Source organism: Manis javanica, chromosome 6 (assembly GCF_040802235.1).
Source record: "Manis javanica isolate MJ-LG chromosome 6, MJ_LKY, whole genome shotgun sequence".
In the NCBI taxonomy this organism is placed as follows: domain Eukaryota; kingdom Metazoa; phylum Chordata; class Mammalia; order Pholidota; family Manidae; genus Manis; species Manis javanica.
This window is the reverse complement of record NC_133161.1, coordinates 42,134,459-42,154,315: the sequence shown is the minus strand read 5'-3', so window position 1 is coordinate 42,154,315 and position 19,857 is coordinate 42,134,459. Positions and strand designations below refer to the sequence as shown.

The 19,857-nt window shown below is 40.7% G+C and overlaps 1 protein-coding gene across 3 annotated transcripts in view; it reads left to right on the top strand.

Annotated features, from left to right (window-relative positions):
• BMPER (BMP binding endothelial regulator) overlaps positions 1-19,857 on the top strand; it is a 230,076-nt gene that overhangs the window by 144,370 nt on the left and 65,849 nt on the right. For all 3 annotated transcript variants that reach the window (XM_073238615.1, XM_073238614.1, XM_073238616.1), the window contains exon 12: positions 13,408-13,737. In XM_073238615.1, the coding sequence (XP_073094716.1) occupies positions 13,408-13,737 (330 nt within the window). The remainder of the gene's footprint in view (positions 1-13,407; positions 13,738-19,857) is intronic.

Sequence of the window (19,857 nt, the reverse complement as noted above, 5' to 3'; positions counted from 1 at the left end):
CATATTTTGAAATTTCTTTGTCATTATATCCAGGATCCAGAGTAAACCTCTGGACTCATTTCTTTCTCCTCTGTCAATTATGAAAATTCTTATATATGGATTTCTAGAGAAGACAAATGAAGGCTGAAATATGAACTAAGGCTAGTATTTTCTACAGCCAGAAAAATGACTGATTTTGCTCTTATTCAAACAAAGTCATATGCACACACATACATGCCCCATAGTTACTGCAGTTTTCGGCCTCAGTAGATAATTATTTGTGAGGGGCCATCCTGTGTGTGATGTTTAGCAACATCTTTGGTCTCTTCCAACTAGATGACAGGAGCACTTCTCTCCCTGAGGTTGTGACAATTAACAATGTCTCCAGATATTTTAATATCCCCTGGGGGGCCAAATCACCCCTAGTTGAGAACCACTGGCACTCTAAATAAACAGGACTGGCAGCCTGTGTGGATACAGAAAGACCCACCTGTGCTACTAGTAGCTGTTATTCTTAACGCACAGTGATTAGATGAAGTAGGGGAGTAAATAAGGTTGCGCCTCTGCTAGTGTAAAAATGATAGACCAGAAGCCTCTGGATTTAATTCAGTGTGTCTCGGTGTTTTCATTGCCTAGCCCTATAAAAAATTACAAAGGCATAATTAATCCTGACTAATTAAAATCACCATCTTTGCTTTAGTTGCTGGGAAGCTAGACATACTTTGCAGCCCACCTCCAATGGCACACAGTTTGTGAGTAGTAAGTTTATCCTTGACTTGATCTCATATGTCTATCCTTGTGTGTTTGGAATCATTCAATATGTATGCCTGAAAACTGTTGCCAATACTTTTTTGGAAGGAGGCAAGAATAAATACTTGGATACATATACACATACATACACAAATGAAATGGATCGATTACATAGCTTTGAATACTGTACATCATACTTTGATTATCTGTGATAGTTAAATGAGTGTCATTTTTCTAGGAATGGTGACATTGCATTGTCTGCTTCTAAAATCTCACAGAATTCCTGCCTTATTCACTGGGTTGGTCTGTCTTGGTAGTGTCTGGGGCCCTTTCAGACCTCTGAAAGACATAGCAAAGACTGAACTTACAGTAAATGCATAGAACACTTTCACAGTCCTCTCTTTACAATAGTCAGTAAATGTTACATAAATGGTACTTTACAATTTCACAGGTAAGAAGCAATAATTGAGGTGCAAATGGTTGTACTCCACATAGTAATGCAGTCTTTGTGGAACTGATCTGAAAGGGCAGTGATGATTTTATCCATGCAACACTAACAGCAGCAAAACACAAAAACAATCCTCTTAAAATCAGACCTGGAGGGAGAATGAAAAGCATCACTGTCTTTGAATAACACTGGACCTTCTCTTTCTCCCTTTCCAACTGAAAAGAATTAAATTTAACTTGGATCATTTATTTAAAATATTTGAAATGAGCTAAACCAACTTTAGAAAGCTTTTGTGCAAGTGCTACTTCTTGCCAAAGTATGAGCTGCAGCCTCAAGCAAGTCCCACTTTGCCACAAGTTAGGTGCCAAGAAGGCCACTGTCTGTTCTGTGTGTAGCACTTGGTTTATGGGAAATGTTATCTTACTGTGTGTTGGCAAACAGTAGGTGGAATCTTCACCTAACCTCCCAACAGAGACCTGAATCAGTTAAAGGTCTTTGCTGGCAGAAAGTCTGTTTTCAGACATGGAAATAATACATATTGGCAAAGTTTTCATGATAAGAGGTGTGTGTGTGTGTTTCTGTGTAGAGAGTGAAGGAGAGAGGTAGAAAGTGATAGAGAGAGGGAAGGGAAGGAAGAGAGAGAGAGAGCAGTTGACAATGAGAGAGAATTTAATCTCTTAACCATCTACAGGACCAGAGGCAGCCAAGGCCCACCCAGATGCGGCTGCTCAACCCCAGCTCTCACGGATTCATTAAGCTGTGCCTGTAGCTACATCAGTCCTAACCATCAGAATCCCAACCGAAAACGAAAGTTCACGATTACATAACAGAGGCCGGTAGGGTATACTGAGCACAGATGTGCATTTAATTGAAATAACCTTAACTATATGTCCCACAAGTAACAGGAAATATCAGATTTCAGCAACTCAGGGTGTGAGGAGGCTCACAGTTGCCAGGTGACTTATTAAACCCCCCAGGGTTAGTTTCCAGCTGTGTGCAGCGTTGGTATGTCTGTTCTCCGAGGGTCCTGCCTTCTGTGTGCACCTACCACAGGGCCATGGAATTGCTCTGGCTGGTTTCAGCCCATCTTACTTAAATCCTTGGGCATGCCTATAGGTATCCCCAGTTAAAGAGTAGCTGTAGTGGGGGGGAGTGCAAGAACAATTTAATGAAACAGTGGCCTCGGGGACTATTTTATGAGAAATCTCCACAGAGGTTCTGCAAATTAGTGATTCTGTGTTTGAGCAAGGATTCTGGCCTCCAAGACTGTAAGCAACTCCAGGTCCCTTAACACCAAGAGTCTGTCCTTAACTCAGGAAAGCAAGGAAATTTGAAACCGGAGCTCAAGATGCTTGTAGAAGAAGAATTTGTGGTGTTGACTTTAGCCCTGCCAAAGAGGTGTTAAGCTAAGTGGCCACTGAAGTTTTTGCTTGAGCATCTGGAGTTGGGTTTGTCCCTGCTCCTGAGGTCCGACCTGCAGGCAGGGGTGGCAAATAAACCCCACTGTACCACACATGCTGCCTGGGGAATCGCATCCCAGCCAGTGCAGCACTGAAGGGGTATGAGGAAATCAGTTTGTTGTCTGTTTTATATGTCTGTTCTGTTCTAAGGGACACTGCTGCTTAAAGCTTTTTGGCTCTAAGTTAGCGGAAAGTTGAAAGAGGAGCCTAGAGGTTTTAGGAGTTACCTCTTACCCACCACCTATTACTGGTTTCTACAGAGTGTTAGTCCTGCACAAGTTCTGGCTGTTTAGGGAACAGTCGTCATCCTCATCACCAAATAACAAAAGTAGCAATAATTGCAGCAGCAGCTAATGTTTATTGAGCATGTGCTGTGTGTCCAGCCACAGCGGTCCTGGGCTCTCATTGGCTCACATTTGATTCTGCGGCCACCTTATGGCCAACTAATATCATTAGCTGCTTCTTACAGCTGAGGGAATGGAGGCCTAGCGGTTAAAAAGGATGTCCAAGGTGAGAAGTGGAGTCTGAATTCCTAAAGGAAGCCTTGCCCTGGGGCCTGGGCTAGAATTTCTACCATTGACTTCTTTGCCATTTTGTACAGTATGACAACCAATTGCAGTTAGGAAGAGAAGAGAAGGTCTGGAGGGCTTTACAACTGGTAGGAATTAGAGACTGGAGAAGGAAGTTAGGAGGAGTTGCCAGCTCAGGAGTGTTTCTCCCCATCCTGCCCTGAATGAAATATAAACTCAAGTGCCTGGTGTTTCATCTCTACCTGGCGACACCACCCCTCCCTTTTCTCAGGGATGCTGTGCTCTGTGCTTGCTCATAGATCACGCTGGCTTGGTGTTACATGTCCATTATTTTTTCAGGGTTTTTTTTTTTCTTCCTGGCAACTCAAAGTTGTGGTATTGCCAGCAGGAAGCAAAGACCTCCCCAAATTTTACTAGGAATATAAATATATATGGTTTTATACTTGAAATAACTGTGTATAATTTCCGCTAAGAGTGAGAAAGAGCTGAGTTGCTCTGCCACTCAAACACATCACCATTTTAGCAGCACGGAATTGTGTATTCACACCTTAACTATGAGGTGGGCCCTTCCACTTTGCAGGTGAGGAAACTGAGACTCACGGTAGTGTTAACTGGAAGAGCTGGGATGAGAACCTGCAGTTTTTTAATGCCTCCTAATCTAGAATTCATTCTCAAATATCTTACAGTTTCTGTGAATCTTTACTTGGGAAAGTATTCTTGTTATAGATGTACCATTATTAAATCATTCAATTAAAAATGACTTCCTTGCCTAATTTTGAAAGAACATATTTGGTACATAAAGAGATATTTAAATTCATTATTAGACATCTGGTACATGTAGTCAGGGCTACTGTCTTGAGTCTCAAGGAAGATGCAAACACCCAGTTTTGATTGCAGGAATTGTGCAATCTTAGCAATGATACAGCTAAAATACAACTAAGTGACAAAATGAACAAAGACTACAAACCCTAAACTCTGAAACTGGAAAGTATACTTCACAGAAAACACTGTATAGTAAATTACACATTATTATATGCAAAGCTGAGGCAGACTGATTCCTTTTTGGAGTTCACTTCTCCTAGGAGCAAAATAAGAGCAAAAATTGCTGCTTCTGTGCAACTGCAATTGCTCTTACTATCTATCAGCAGCGATTTATTGAATGTAAGCCTGTGACAGACATGGTGATAAATGTTCCATGCATTCTGCCATTAATCCTCACAACGATCCATGAAACAGAAGCTGTTGTCATCCTCATTTTACAAATGAGAGATCTTAATGTCTGAGAACTTAATAGTGTGAGATCAGCTAATACCCTGGTCCATGAGACTCCAAAGCCCAAAAGTTTTAAACACAGTTTTATGTTCTGTATTGACTACATTTTAATTTATTTTGGAGGTTTGCCTATAAATACGCATGAAGTTTGCCAACTTCTTTTCTCTATACATGACTAGGGGCTTCTGTGTGAAAGCAGTTGTATTTGCTCACCTTTTAAAAACATATCTGCATGGATGAGGTCATTGAACCTATTCAGACTCTTGGGTTACAATGCTTGCACTCCCATCTTCCCTGGGAGTTTGCAGAGATGCCTCATTAGCTGCACTCTGGAGTTCCCTTTGATGTGAAGTTTTAGAACACTGTCATTCTTTCTCCTTATTGCATTCCCGTGCTGGTCAATGCTCTCTGCCCCGAGCCACTGCCCCCCGCCCTGCTCACCCTTCCATCTCTCTCCTTGGGACATAGATCTGGTCTCTTTTCCTTTGTGCCTTTTCATCCTGTGAGCTCCTAGCTCAGCCTCCACAGTACCCCTCAGTGGTTCCACTCTCATACTGGTTTCAGATTTGTCCAAACTTTGAGGTCCTCAATGTATGACTTCTTGACAAGATACTAATATGGTGGATCTCGGCTTCTAATTTATTTCGAGACCACATTCTTTCAAAGCACTGCGTTTAAATTTTGTTACCAGTTGCTACCTTTGATTCCCCTAATTATCTGGGCTGGGAGTTGGATGGAGGGGTTAATGGCTGGTTCCAACCCCTATCTGTTGACTGAAGTCTGGCACCCCTGTCACCCCAGCTGCACAGGTTTGGGGCCCTAATGTTATTATTCTCATTCTTTTGGCATTTCTCTTCCATGTTGCTAATCAGTCATCATGTCTGGTTGATTGTCTCTTCAGGTTGTTTTTCTAATAAATAATTTCCTTCCCATTCCCAGGGTAGCCAGACCCTCATCCAGTTGCCTGCAGCTAACCTCTGTCGTTTACCCTTGGGCCCTTTCTGCATACCACTGTCAGGACCAAACTTGGCTTTTGCAAGAACTTACACCAGCTTCCTTCCTTGGTCTTTCCCAGAGTTTCCCAAAGTTTGTTTTATAAAACGCCAGTGCTGAGGGATAGTAATGAGTAATATTTGCAAAACAAGTTTCTATGATTAAATACATTAGGGAAACACTGGGTCAAGTAAACTTAAATATGTTTCGTTACTGCAGAATTCACGGAGCCCTTTACATGCCAATGTGCAGGGTAAACTTCCAGGAGAGTGATGGAGTATAGAGTACCTCCTGAGCTAATTTCAGCTGCAGAGATATTTTTATTTCTACTTATTTTGGCAGAGCAACCGGCAAGATTGATGTTTCATAGGAAACACATTAAGAAATGTTGGTTCTTTGGAATACATTTAAACTTCTCAGGCTGGTAGTAAATCTCAAGCCAATCTATTTAGACAGTTTGGGTGTCTCACATCTCCTGAAACAACTCCCGACTCTGGCCAGATCAGTCTCCTGCTCTTCTTGTGGAAGCATGATTTTATTATGTCCATGACTTTATTAACCAGTTGGCCTAGAAGGATTACTCCATTCTGGCCCTAAATCTGCATTTTATGCATCTTCCTTTTATAGATGAACTCAATTCACATTGTCTTTTCAACAAATTCATGTTTTATATGTATGTTACAGTTCTATCCAGACCTCCTTTAGCCAACAGTGGATATCTAATTGCTGGATTCACATAGCATTTATAATGATAAAACTAAGAATGACTTTTCTCTGCTCATCTGTTATGTTCTGAGCTCTTCTGCAGTGTTATCCTTATATTTATAACTGCCCTGCAAGGTCCTTGTTCTTAGACCTGTGTTATAGGTGAACAAGCTAGGGTTGTGTATGATTTTGTAGTCATTAAGTGGCAAGATAGGGATTCAAACCCAGAAAGCTCAACAAAGCAATATACTTAATGTTTGTAAAGCTCTAAGGTGACTTTAAAGCTGGAAGCTGGGTTAACTTGAGTATGCGAAACTCATCTCTTCAGCTCAGGTTCATAGGTCTCTTAATTGATAAAAATTTCTAATTTAGAGAGCAGAAAATTTTAAGGCCAGAGCTCAGATGATAAGAGTGGCAAAAATGTAGCCTCTAAACAAGTTTATATTAACACTTGGTGCATTTTCAGCCTTCTGGAAGGTTTCCTGGAGGAAATGGGTGAAAAGGTGATACAATCCCTGAGTTTGGGAACTTTAAATAGTTGAGGAGATGCAATATTAACACATTAAATAAGAGACCATATGATATCATTTACAGTTAACTTCTAGGTAGGTTCTCTTAAGCTGAAGTTACAGCCTTCTGGGAGGTCATCGATCGTGCTTGGGACAAGGTGTCTATGAACCTCAACATCTGAGCAGATACATTCATGTTCATTTGGAAGGGAGAATGTTTACATATTTCTTCAGATCCCAAATTGCACTGTGATCCTAGTTAACAACAACTGTTCAGGATGTCGAGGCAAATGTTGTAGGAAGCATCAAGTCATGGTGGGAAAGTCACTGGCCTCAGCCACAGGGACTGGGTTCAGTTCTGCCTTTACTGCCTTTGGCTGAGTGACCATGGGCAGCATGGCAGCCTCTCCACACTCATTGCTGAGAAATTAGGGTAATAATATCCACATGCCAGAAGTAGTGAAGTTATTAAAGGAGATAGTGAAAATATGGAGAGCATCTGGCATGGTGTCTGGCATCAACTAGTCACTTTGGACTTGTCACCTTGGCTGTTGCTAAGTTTATTAGTTTCGTATTGCTGCTGTACAAGCATAGTGTCTTAAAACAATTACATATCTATTACCTTACAAATTCTGGAGGTCAGAAGTCTGAAATGGTTCTGAAGAGGCTAAAATCAAGGTGTTAGCAGGGCTGTATTTCTTCTGGAGCTTCCAGGGGAATTTTTTTTGCCTTTTCCAGCTCCTGGAGGCTGCCCATATTGCTTGGCTTGAGGTTCCCTTCCATGTTCAAAGCCAGCAAGGGCGGACTGAGTCCTTCTCATGTGGCATCACTGTGATTTCTCTCTCTTGCCTTCTTCATTCACTTATGAGGACCCTGTGGTGAAATCCATCCTGCCTGGATTATCCAGGCTACCGTCTCATCTCAGGGTCAGCTCATCTCAGGGTACCCACCTCATCTTGGAGGTAGGGACCACTTCCTTTTCTCTCCTGTTTGCAGTTGATGAGTATCATCAGGATACCATCTCATCTCATATTTTTAGCAACTTTAATTCCATCTGCATCCTTAATTCCTTGTTCTGAAAGCATTAATAATCCAAATAAATAACTTTTTAAGCAAAATTCTATTGATCACCTGCTGTATGTCAGTCATTACATATCTGTTAAATTAAATGTGGGCAGTTTTATTTTTTCCACTAAAATATATTCTTTAATTAATTAACCCATTTGCTCAACAAATATGCATTGATACGTAACCTATATATGTACCAGGGATTTCTGTGAGTAATGCAAAGATGAATCCTTTTAATTTACATAGACCTCCAATATCCAAGGTAATGTGTAGGTACTGAGAAGTATAAATAAAATTTACATATAAGGAGTTTAAGGCTGGGTTTAAGAGTTAAGGATGCATTACAATTATATTCTAGAGTAGAAACTAATTTATCATAAGCATGCTATGGGTTTGGCAACCATATTTTTAACCCCCAAACTGAAAAACATAATGCATCCATGGGGTATAATATTTGACATTAAGACTGTCTCAGAAAGTCTGAGCTATGTGGTCAGTTTTGCTTTTGGGATTTAGAAGAGACATGACTTTGACTGAGGCATCAGGGAGTTGCTCTGAGGAGTTGGCACTTGACTCGGGAGCTGAAGGATCTGTGCTGTGAACTGCAAAGTGTCGGGGAGGCACAGGCCCTGCAGGAGCTGAGGTGAGAGGTAAGGACCCACTGGGGTCAGCTGGGGAGGCCCTAAGAGGTCAGCAGTGGCTTCAGGGTTTAGATTAGGTCTTGGAGGTAGGGACCACTTCCTTTGCTCTCTTGTTTGCAGTTGATGAGTATATAGGGTTATGGAGAATATGTGAAAAGAAATTTACACTCTTAATGGTATCCCTGCTCAGTATGTTTTTATACATATATATATTATTTCTGGTGCCTACTCAACTTTTTTTAAAGTAGGTAATCATATGTAGACTGGTAAGTATATCTGAATTATAGATTGGTGGAAAGGGACCCACTAATTACCCCACCCCTTCATTCACACAGTAAAGTTAGATTAAATTCTTGAATTAAGAAGTCAAGGATGAAATCTTACAGGAATCCAGATGCCCCTTGCTGGAGCATCTGTTGGCCCTCAGGTCCCCTGGGGACAACAGCTGTCAGGGGCATCTGTGAGTGAGGCCAGAACTTCCCGTGCCAAGTTCAGCTCCAGCTGGGTCACACGTAGCCTTTTAATACTGGAGGCTTACATCATGTTCTGGAGGAGCCTGCACCAGCAGCAGTAAAAGCTGGTGTTAGGGGCGCTGTTTCTAATATCAGACTTTCCTGGTTCTTGACCCAAACCTGGCATCTCCAAGACTCTTACCCACCTGAGGTTCCCTGGAGCCCCTGCAGGACCCACTGGGCTTGAATTCCCACAGGGCCTGTTTTCCTGTGTTTTGTGCTGAGAAAAGTTTAAATCCATGTTTTTTAATGACAGACTTTCTCCTGGCTAAAACACTTCCCTGGGAATGTGCTATCTGGGTTGTGGTGTGGCACAATGAGTTGGAGAGAACTTCCTCTTTGCAGAAGTAAGGGACCGAGGATCAAAGTCACTTTCTATGTTTTCAAAGTGATTTTAATGACTGGATCAATCTTATGACGTGTTCAGTGAACAGGAAATAAAATTTCATGTACAGGATAATCTTAATAATGTTAAAACACACACATGCGCACACACACATACATATATCCCCACACCCCCAAATTATAAACAGTGATCATTTCTTGGTGGTGGAACCATGAATGATACTTTTTTCTTCCTTTTGCTTTGCTATTTTTGTTTTGTTGCGTTTGGGGAAGGGGGTTAGAGTCTACTAAATTTCCCTCATTTTCTTTGTAACATGGAATTGTATACTTTTTCCTTAATTTTCTTAGACGGATGTTTTGAGAATAATCAGTGCTTTCAGAAGGAAGGCATTTCATTACAATAAATATACCAATGGCAGAAATACATGCACCTATGAGGTTAAGAGAAAAATACTGGAATTATGTTTTCAGAAGTAGTCTGGCTCTCTTAATTCTCATAGCAATCTTATTAAAGTATGTAACATCAAAGCAATATATTTTAATCCACTATTTTTAATCTTTTAAAACATATATTCTTATCCAAAAAGTACACATAGTCATTGTTAACAATGAAATGTAATGTAAATTATACTATAATTACACATAAACAAGAAAGAGGAAAATAAATATTACTCATAATTCTATTACCTAAGAGAAAAAAAAACATTCTTAATATTGGGTTTATATACCTCTAATCTTTTTTCCACTGTGCCTACACATTGTATACATATATTGAAAACAAACCAAAATAAAAGTGACATCTGATGATTTGATTCAAAGGACTATGAAAAAATATACCACTACGTGTAACTTGGCATTTTTCTCTCCATTCTCTGACTTACATATATTCAAGCAAGGTTAGTAGTAGAATGGCCTGTTTATTTAGCTCCAGCAATCACTCCAAGCTTTCCAAAGAATCTGACCAGACATCTGGACTTCTTGGACAGCAGCTCATTTCTCTGGGTCCACTGAAAAGAAATTATATGAGGTTACAATGTTCATTTTGTCCCCTACGTTTTTCTCTTGCCCTTTCCCCTTCCAGAGAGGCCGAGTTTTGTAACCCTGAGATTCTCACTTTGAGTCATTCTCCAGTACACATGTTCACTGCTCCTGCAGGATCTGGCATGGGGACCTTGAGGTGCCAGGAAAAAGGGCCAAGGCTTCAAAATTATTTTAGCTCGTGATACAAACGTTCCCAAATGCAATGCATGATTCTCAGCCATCTTCCTAGCCATGAAATTTTGTTGGCCTCTTCTATATTGCTGTTACACCGAAAAGTCATCCTGCTCTCCAAACCCTGCTCTTGCACAGTTAGGGCCTCTTGAAAAATATCTTTCCTGACAGCCCTGTTCACACATGATTTCCCGTGCCTGGTCTCCCTGCATGTCCCTCACTGGTTCCAGCCCAGCTATGAGTAAGCACAGGGTCCCCAGGGCCACTCTAGGCAGTATATTTTCTGTTGCTTCCTTGAGGATTTGCTTTGTCACATAATTGGCCGTATCTACAAGAATCTGCATTTTGACTCTTAAAAACAGAACTCTAACAAGATGAAACAGAAAAGCATAAGGAAGAAAGAAAAAGTATCTCTCATGGTTCTGCCACCGAGAAATAACCACAGTTTACAATTTTGGGGTATGTGTGGTTGTGTATTTATTTTAACACAGTTAAGATTATCCCATAGATAGAATTTTGTTTCCTATTTTTCACTTAATATGTCATAAGCACTTCCTCAATCGTGCACATTATTCACAATCTTTTTCAATGACTAGATCATTGTTCACTTTATGGATTTACTACCAAGTGCCAAGTTGCTTATTTAATGTTAGGAGACAATCTAAGAATCTATTTTCTTTTTATCTATCCATGATCAATAAGTATGTGGAATAGTGCTAGGGGATGTACTGAATTCTTGGTAAGTGTTAGTTATTACTGTTTTTGTTAATGTTAATTTTGATGCAATTATTGACAGAACACCAGGAGAAGCCATGGCCTGTCCCTGGCGCAGGGAGAAGCTTGCTGCTACAGACTCTAGAGAGAAGGTATAGGATTCCTGCTCCTGCTCAGAGCTAGAGAGGATTTCTGCAGGAGTATAATTTTAGCTCTTTTCTTAGTGCCTTAACCTTTCCATGCTGAAGCCCAGTTGTTGCAAAAGCAAAAGCCTTGATTGGTTTTGTTATTTTTGTGGAGTATGTAGAGTTAAGAACTCTGAAAAAGCCCTTCTCTTACATTTGGTGCCTGTGGTGGTCAGCTAAACATTTATTCCTTTTGTGGCACATGGTAGTATTAACTCTGAACTATAATTCTCCTGAGGCCACTCAGGGTGTCCCAAGAACTGCCTCACTCCTTCTCAACCAAAAAGCACAATTCTCATGCCAGGGAGAGAATCCAATTGTCAGAATGTGAAGGAAATGTGTGAAAGGACAGTTTTGTGATCACGTGGAGAGAGGACTGGGAAGTGCAATGTGGGCGGTTAGGTGCTCACTGTGCCAGAGCATGGTTTGCATCGCAGGGTGACTTTTCTGTGTAACAGCAATACTGTCCAGCAAGTTCATGGCTAGGCAGATGACTGAGATTTATGTGTGGCATTTGGGGGTGTTTGGCTCCTATTTGGGGGAGGATTCCAGTTAGGAAGGTTGGGGGTGGGTGTACAGTGGAAGCAACAAATAGTGAAATTGGAATCACAAGGAGAAAACCACCAAGAAAAGGACAAGAAAGGAACAGAAAGGAAGGGTGGATTAAAATTATGCAACTGAGCTTTCAGAGTTTATCTCTCCCACCCGCTTCTTCCTCCCTCCTCCTGCAAGTAGTGCCTTTTATATGTCCCTTGAAGTCTTATTCATTGAAACTGCTATATGCCAAAGCGATCTCTTTTTGGGTCTCTATCAAATCCTGACAAGGAAAGCTAACTTAGAACAAGTAATTAATTTATCGAATTCTCAATACCTATGATGTAGATGGAGCCACCTGCAATTGACATATGAAATATATCAATTGTATAATGTTTCATAACATAAAACACCATTACTCTCCAAACACTTCAGAAATTAAAAGCAAATGTTTGCCTTGGATCCTGTTGGTCCTATCAGAGCAGTTGGCACATCCTTTCTCAGTCTTGACTTTTAAATTTTTCCCTTACATATTCAGAGCAATTACTTGTATGGTAGTCTCACGTTCTTGACCTACTCTGGTGTTACCTGGAAATTGCTCTTTTTATTGTAGTTCTTTTATCATGTGGACTAATTTCTTTAAATGAATCGCTCATTTCCTGGTTGTTCATGCCTCCTTGAAAATAGGTGACATATCTTTACAGGAGAACAAATCAATGCCAAATTTCATTAAAAAAAAAGAAGCATCTTTGTGATGCCCCAAGATGGAAAACTTTACCTGGGTCTCATAAGTAGTTGATTTAATGCTATTTTCAAGTAATGCACTCATTGGAATTTTTAAAATTTACTAAATGATGGGTTTTTCGATTAATTTTTACCTAACTTTGTTTTTTGATACATACATCAGGATATGGGAACCTTGTATTTCTGTGGAACATATTGAGATTATTAGCTTTATCAGTTCTTGGTTTCTAGCCATATTAAACATGTATCTGTTTTGATAATTTTATTTATTTCTCCTTAGTAAGTGCATGCCTACTGAATGTAATACTTTTCTTTAAAACCATGAATAACATTTAGATCCCATGTTTCACCATTTTTGAATCAGTTAAATGGAAATAATCTAATGCTTTGGTGTGTTGTCATTTACATTGCTGCCTTTTTTTGTTTTTTTTGTTTGTTTTTGTTTATGTGAGTTATGAAGTTAGGCCAGTTCTATTTACAAAATTATCTTACTTCCATTTCTCCATCCCTTACATTAAGGCCATAGAAGCATTTCAAACCTCTAAAACAGAGATGCTTAAAAAATTCAGAAATGTTACAAATAACTTCTAAGTATAAAAAGCACCAGAAGTATTACATGTTCTATGAGGTTTGATATAAATGTTTAAAACAACCACACAAAAAAATTTTTTAAGTTGATATACTTAGTGCATCTCTGCTAGGGCCCTGCCTCATCCGCAGGTGCCCCTTACTTTGCAGGGACCCCTGACTTCTCTGATTCCTTTGCTTGGTTTATGACCCTGCTTTTGTCTTTCACTCATCCGCAGAGCCTGGCGTTTGCACGGTATTCGGAGATCCCCACTACAACACTTTTGACGGTCGGACCTTTAACTTTCAGGGGACTTGTCAGTACGTTTTGACAAAAGACTGCTCCTCCCCTGCCTCGCCCTTTCAGGTGCTGGTGAAGAACGATGCGCGCAGGACCCGCTCCTTCTCCTGGACCAAGTCGGTGGACCTGGTGCTGGGTGCCAGCACCGTCAGCCTCCAGCAGCACCTGACGGTGCGCTGGAACGGCTCGCGCATTGCGCTGCCCTGCCAGGCGCCGCAGTTTCACATCGACCTGGATGGCTACCTCTTGAAAGTGACGACCAAAGCAGGTGGGCCTTCAGAAGCACCGGGCTTCAGTGTCCCTCCGGCTCTTCCCTCTGCCCCGCCAGCTGGCCCAGCGGCATCACCTGAGCTCTTGGGGGCTGCAGCTGCACCTCCTCCACGGAGGAAAACCTGGAGGCAGGCGAGTGTTCCAACTGCAGGCCTCGCCTCATCCTCACTCACCTGGGCTTTGAAGGGAGATCTGGAAGTTGCCACAAAAATACCTGAAGAAATTTACACAACGTGGAGCCTTGCTATCAGATGCCAGTCATACCAGCCTTGCAATCTGCTGACATCCAGTGCTTTTCCATCCTCATTCCAAAAATAGCAGTTGTGCTCTCTGAATAACCTCTTTCTCATGTTTTGTTGCTATTTTAGGCCACCGATGTCCAACTTGGAATTGTCAGTGTGTCTCTCCCAGCTCAGCCAGTAATGTGTAGTTAACCATCTGTGAGAAACTGTTTCCTCAATAGCATCTGTCCAAGAAGGGGGGAATCCTCAAAAGTCAATCATGAATGTGTGGGTATGCAGATGGGAATGTGAGTGACAGACTGTGTGACCAGCAGTCCTGTCCATTCTTGGCCCTGGGGAAAGATGATTGCTGAGCTGATGGCTAGAACCACTGGCTCCAGAGGACATGTAGGACCTGCTCTGAAAGTCTGTCCTCCAGCTGTGGGCCCACAGAGCTGGCCACTGAGCCCTCTTTATTTGCATCCCATATACTGCCTGAAGCTTGCTGGACCTGTATTTCCTTTCTGTGGCAGATGCATCTGTTCATAGTTGCTAACAGGCTACTTCTAGGGGTTCAAGGAGGCTCAAATTCTTATCTTTGAGGTGCTACCTAAGAGAGGCTTACTTAGGAACAGAACTTAGTCCTTCAACGTAAGTCCCAAAGGGTAAAGTCAGCTGGTTTCACATTTTATTACATCATGTATGGTCCTTTCATGCTACCTATGGCTAATGTGCATTGTTTGTCGATTGGATATCGAACTGCATGTTTTCCTGGCGTACACTCTCTAAGCATAATACTTGATGAAATCAGCATACTTCTTGTTTTTTGCAATGATGATAATTTAACGCTGTAAAAGATCAATAGGGTTCCAGTTCCTTTAGATAATATGGACCCAAAAGGGGAACATTTGATATAACAAGCACTTTTGAGGGATTGTAGAGACTGTTCCCTGCTGTACCTTCAGAGCACTGTTAATTGTTTCAGTTCAAGCCAAAGTATATTTGATTAATTGATTTGAGCCTATGGAATGTTTGCTTAGTTAAGTAAAGGCAGGGGGCCAAGGAGAAGCCCAGGGAGCTCTTATTTAGAGAGTATATGACACAGTTTCAGTGAAAGAATGTTAAGTATCAATGTATTGGAACATTCTGTAGAGGGGGAGAGACCCATTCTTGACTTTGAAAGTGGCAGATGTGAAAAGCTCTATTCATTCAACTTTAGAGGAATTAGTCCTCCCCAGAAAATTCAGACACCTGTTGTATTCAAACGACATGCCATTGTGCAGATGTGGGCCTCAGCTCATTCTTCTAAAGGAGGCAGCAGGTTGTGGCTCCCTGTAAAATGTGCTCAAGGTGACCCATTATTACACAGCACTAATTAGAAGCACCTTGCTTATGTGTTTTCAAGCTAGCTTAGCACAGTGGATCCTACTGATATGGAAATTATTCGTCAGCCACAGCCCAGTTCTCAAAGGGATCCTGGATACTGGACGATTGCTGACAGCGTAGGATGTTTCATAATGTTCCACTCACAGCTGGCAATACCTTATGGAATAAGTGTACTCTTTGTAAGGATTCCACATTGTAAAAATGAGCACCAAGACAAAGCTGCTAAGATAATAACAGTAGGTCAGAAATACCACAATTAGATTAGTGAATTTAACTCTTCTAGACCTGAGCTCAGTTTTATGATTTTTTATTTTTCCACCTCTCTCATCACAATGCAAGTAATTTATATGGCACCCTTAATACCCAGCTGAGCACTTTCCTGTGGCACTCACAGCGCACAAATTTTCTGCTTCCTGGGGAAGAACTGTATTCGTCTGGGCATTAAATTTGCTTAGATACTATTCTTTGAGTAGAACAATTCCATTTCCAGACAACAGTTATTTTCCCCAGACCAATTTTAGTTTGCACTATCCCTCAGGGGTATTTTCTTTTTATCACCTATTGTCTACTTAAAATATCACAATATACCCTTTGAGTGTTCTTCTCCCACAGATTTCTTTTTTAATTTCATAAGCTCTTATGATCAAAGGGTATATTCTTCAAAATAACAGCTTAAATCAAGCCTGAAGCTGGAAGATGGGAAATGGGGAAGAATGACTCTGCCCTGTGGTTTGTGGGTTCAGCCCTTCATGACGGAATCAGTTGGCAGCGGAGCACAGGTGGGCATGTAGTTTGGGTGGAATCAGGGCTTTACCTGCTTACCTAATACCTGCTTAGTGGGTAGTGCAGAGAGCACAGAGCAAGGCTTGGTTACTTGAGAAAGCAGTGCCCAACCCCATCACAGCCCCCAAACCCAGCTCTCAGCATTTAGTGAATAATTTAAAAAATACTTCCTTTCTACCATCTGTTCACTTCATCAGCTCTTCCTGAAAGAGTTGCATCAGATCCACCTGAAAGCATCAACACATGGGAGTGTGGCTTTTTATTTTACTTTTGGTAGAGTTCTATAACTTGATGAAGCTGGAGAATATATAGGTATTTCTTTTTCTTTTTTTCCTTTGGTGTAAAATCTGAACAGAAAAGCCATCCATTTTTATGCATCATTTTGGTGTGGCTACAGATTTTGCACCTCTTCTCTCTTTTAAGTGGACAACAGCAAAAGCAAAGAGAGCAACAATATTCAGAGCACAACAAGCAAAAACAACCACAAAATTAGTGAACAATACCCTCCCCACCAAACAAACAAACAAACCCAACAACTCCTAAACTACTGGTCTGGAGCCAGATCACACATTTGAAGAGTAAAAAACAAGTTGGTGAAACATTCACTGGTGAGAAGGGAAAATTGGAAGGCGCTTCATCCAGTGGAAGGAATGTGGCTGCTGCTTACATCCCCAGATGGGACATGTGCTTCGGTTTTGGCCTCTGACTCTGCCAGTTATTTCTACCCAATTTCCCATGCAGAGAAATTGGGAAACTCACCCCAGATGCAGAAAGGACTAACCCTAGACCCTCAAACACTTCCATGATGTTTTCATCTCATATGATGCCTATTTAAAAAATCATTTGGAAGAGCAATTTCTTCAATTGCAACTTACTCATTTTTTTTTGCCTGTCACCACTGTAATTTACTTTGCATGGATTTTACTCATGTAGAGGGTAAAAATAATCATGCAAACACAGATGTGTATGATCTAGCAGTGGACAAAGGGATATGCAGTTGAATAAATCATCCCTCCACAACATGAAGCATAGCATTGGTCCGTGAAAACTCTCTTAATACAATAATAACAAAGAAAAGAGGAGGAAAAGAAAATGAATTAGAAATTGTTCTCTTACTTTGGAGACCATGTTCTATGACTGAGATGTCAAGTGTTTGGAGAAGAGTTACAGAAAACATAGTGGGTCTGCATCTTCCTAAGCATGCAGAGACTACCAGGCCATTGCAAAGAAAGAACACATTGATCGGCTTTTTTACTGTAAATTGAATTCCCATGAACTCAGTTGCCCAAAGTCTCAAATTTATTATATTGTCATTAGTGATGCTGTAACTCCACTGGATGTAAACTCTCAGCCACTGTGGCATTTGGAAGAATAGTATTTGTCTGCTGTCTAGGAAAAAGATCTGTAGTTTGGAAAATTTTGCAACATGGAAAATCTTTGGAAATATGCTTTAAAAGTTAGAGTGTTATATGGAATTGATTTTCTCCCCTCATTTCTCTTGCTGGGCAGCTGCCTGGCTACAGGCTTGTGAGGTTGTTTCTTCTATACCTTAGAGAGTGTTTTACAAATCATATTATAGTTTGCTTGTCTTTTTTCAAAACTGTTATTTCAGTGTCTTAACTAGCATGAAATTCAAAATTTCTTTGGCTATGCAGATTTGATGTTTCAATATACAGGGTAAGTCATTCATTCAGTGAGTATGTGCTATGTGCCAGATAATGTATTAGATGATGGGGTATGGAGAAATAGGAATCATTTTTTATGATAGCTGTGGTTGTCACAGTTGACACCGTCTTCTCACAGAGAGCCGCACACAGGAGGTCGGTCCAGTGAGTGGATATTTTAGCAGTGTGTTCTTTCTCTGATCACCTCGTCCCATCACTGTGTTTCTTCACCGAATTATTTCCAAAAGAGAATTTCTTATAACCTTCTTTCTTGCTTCTTTACCCAACTTTACTTAAGTGCTTTTCTTAAATAAAAAGCACTTAGAAACTTAAATAGAAACCCATTTTCTTCTCCAAACCAAGAAATCTCTACCATTGGCCTTGGAATAAGAATGCTTTCTTTCCTTTCTACTTACCATACAGTGATTTCCACATGGGCCTTTCTGTTTATTTCTTGAGAAATCCAGTTTTAGACCACTGGTTTATTCTACCAATAACTCTCCCCATAGTGGATCTATAACTCTTTCTTGTGGCAGTTGTGTGGCCTACTCACAGGAATGCTCCTTGGCCAGCCTTCTCTTGAACTCTTGGACCATCTCCAGACTGAGGGAATAGTAACTTTCAAATCTTACTTCTGGGCATTTCTTACTGATCTTACATCACTCTGATGTTGCCTTATGCCAATTTTATATCCAGACAAGATCCATTCCCTCTCCCCACCCTGACCCCACTTTCTTCTTTCTCTCATCACTTTATTCTCTAACTTCTTTGAATCGTCTGAACATTTGCTTACTGGCCTAATCTCGATACTTCAGGAACAAAGGCAAAGTCTTCTAGGAGGAAAGTCATACTGCTTTTTCCAGAGGCACAGAATAGACTAAACAAAAGACTAGGTTTTGTCAGAAACCCAAGAGTGTAAGATAAAAACACACATGGGGAAACCTATTCTTTTTCTGTTAAAAAGAGACTTTATAGGTTGTCAATCTTAGGAGAGAGTGACAGTGAATAAGGAGGCATCCTAGGGCAGAAATGTACGCTGACCTGTTGTAGGTATTCTGTTGGTGTTCATGCTATAAAACAGGTACCTAGTTTGTTCCTTCCCTGGAGGGCTCAGGCACTGCCAGAGTATTCCTAGGAGAATAGTAAGAAAAAGTTTTCAGTACACACTTGAAACATAAAGAAACACTCTGATCAGAAGTGTTTGTTATTTGCTCTGGGTTGAACCCCAGAAGACTTTTCGTAAAGTCCTCTCCTTTATCTTATGGACACTATCTTCACAAACAGTATCAGGATGGATATGAGAACATTTCCTTTGACCTGCTAGTCATACTAGTCAAACTGATCTACTGATCTGTGCTGTGTGACAGCAAATGTGGCTGTCCTACATGTGACATAGAAATTCTATAGTTCAGTGGAGTCATTGGCTAGAGTGGGTCCTAGAAGCCTTGGGCCTGTGTATTAGGAGAAATGTAAATGTTTTCAGACAAACTCTTCAATATTTTAGATGGTCAGTTCAGTAAACCATGAGGGACCTACATTCTCTGCATTCTGGAGTGAAGATCATTTACTTGGTGAACCACACAGTACTGTGCTGCTGACACCCAGCACATGAGGAAGGTTTTCCCATTGCCTGATAGCCTCCAATACTGAAGATTATGATTAGCCCAGGGATCAAGGCCACAGCTTGGAGCGGCAAAGGTTGGAAGGATTTTACAACTCAACCCTAGGAAACATTGATTAAACAGTTGTGCATGTCTCAGGGATGAAGGTAAAATAATGAGGGAACAAAAGTTTTCATTCATATGTGTGTTGTTCTTTGAAGAGCATGTATTCAGAGCTATGTATTTATTCCTTTAATACTGTCAATAATAGCAAATAATTTGGAAATTTTCATTTGACATTTGGTATAATCATAGAGGGGATTTGGGGATAAAGAAAAAATTACATTAAAAAACTATCATCTTTGTTACCTTGCCATTTCCTTATTATAGTAGTCATTGGATAAATGAAAGCACAAATTAAACCAACACTATTATTCTGCAAAAAGGTAAAAACATAAACCCT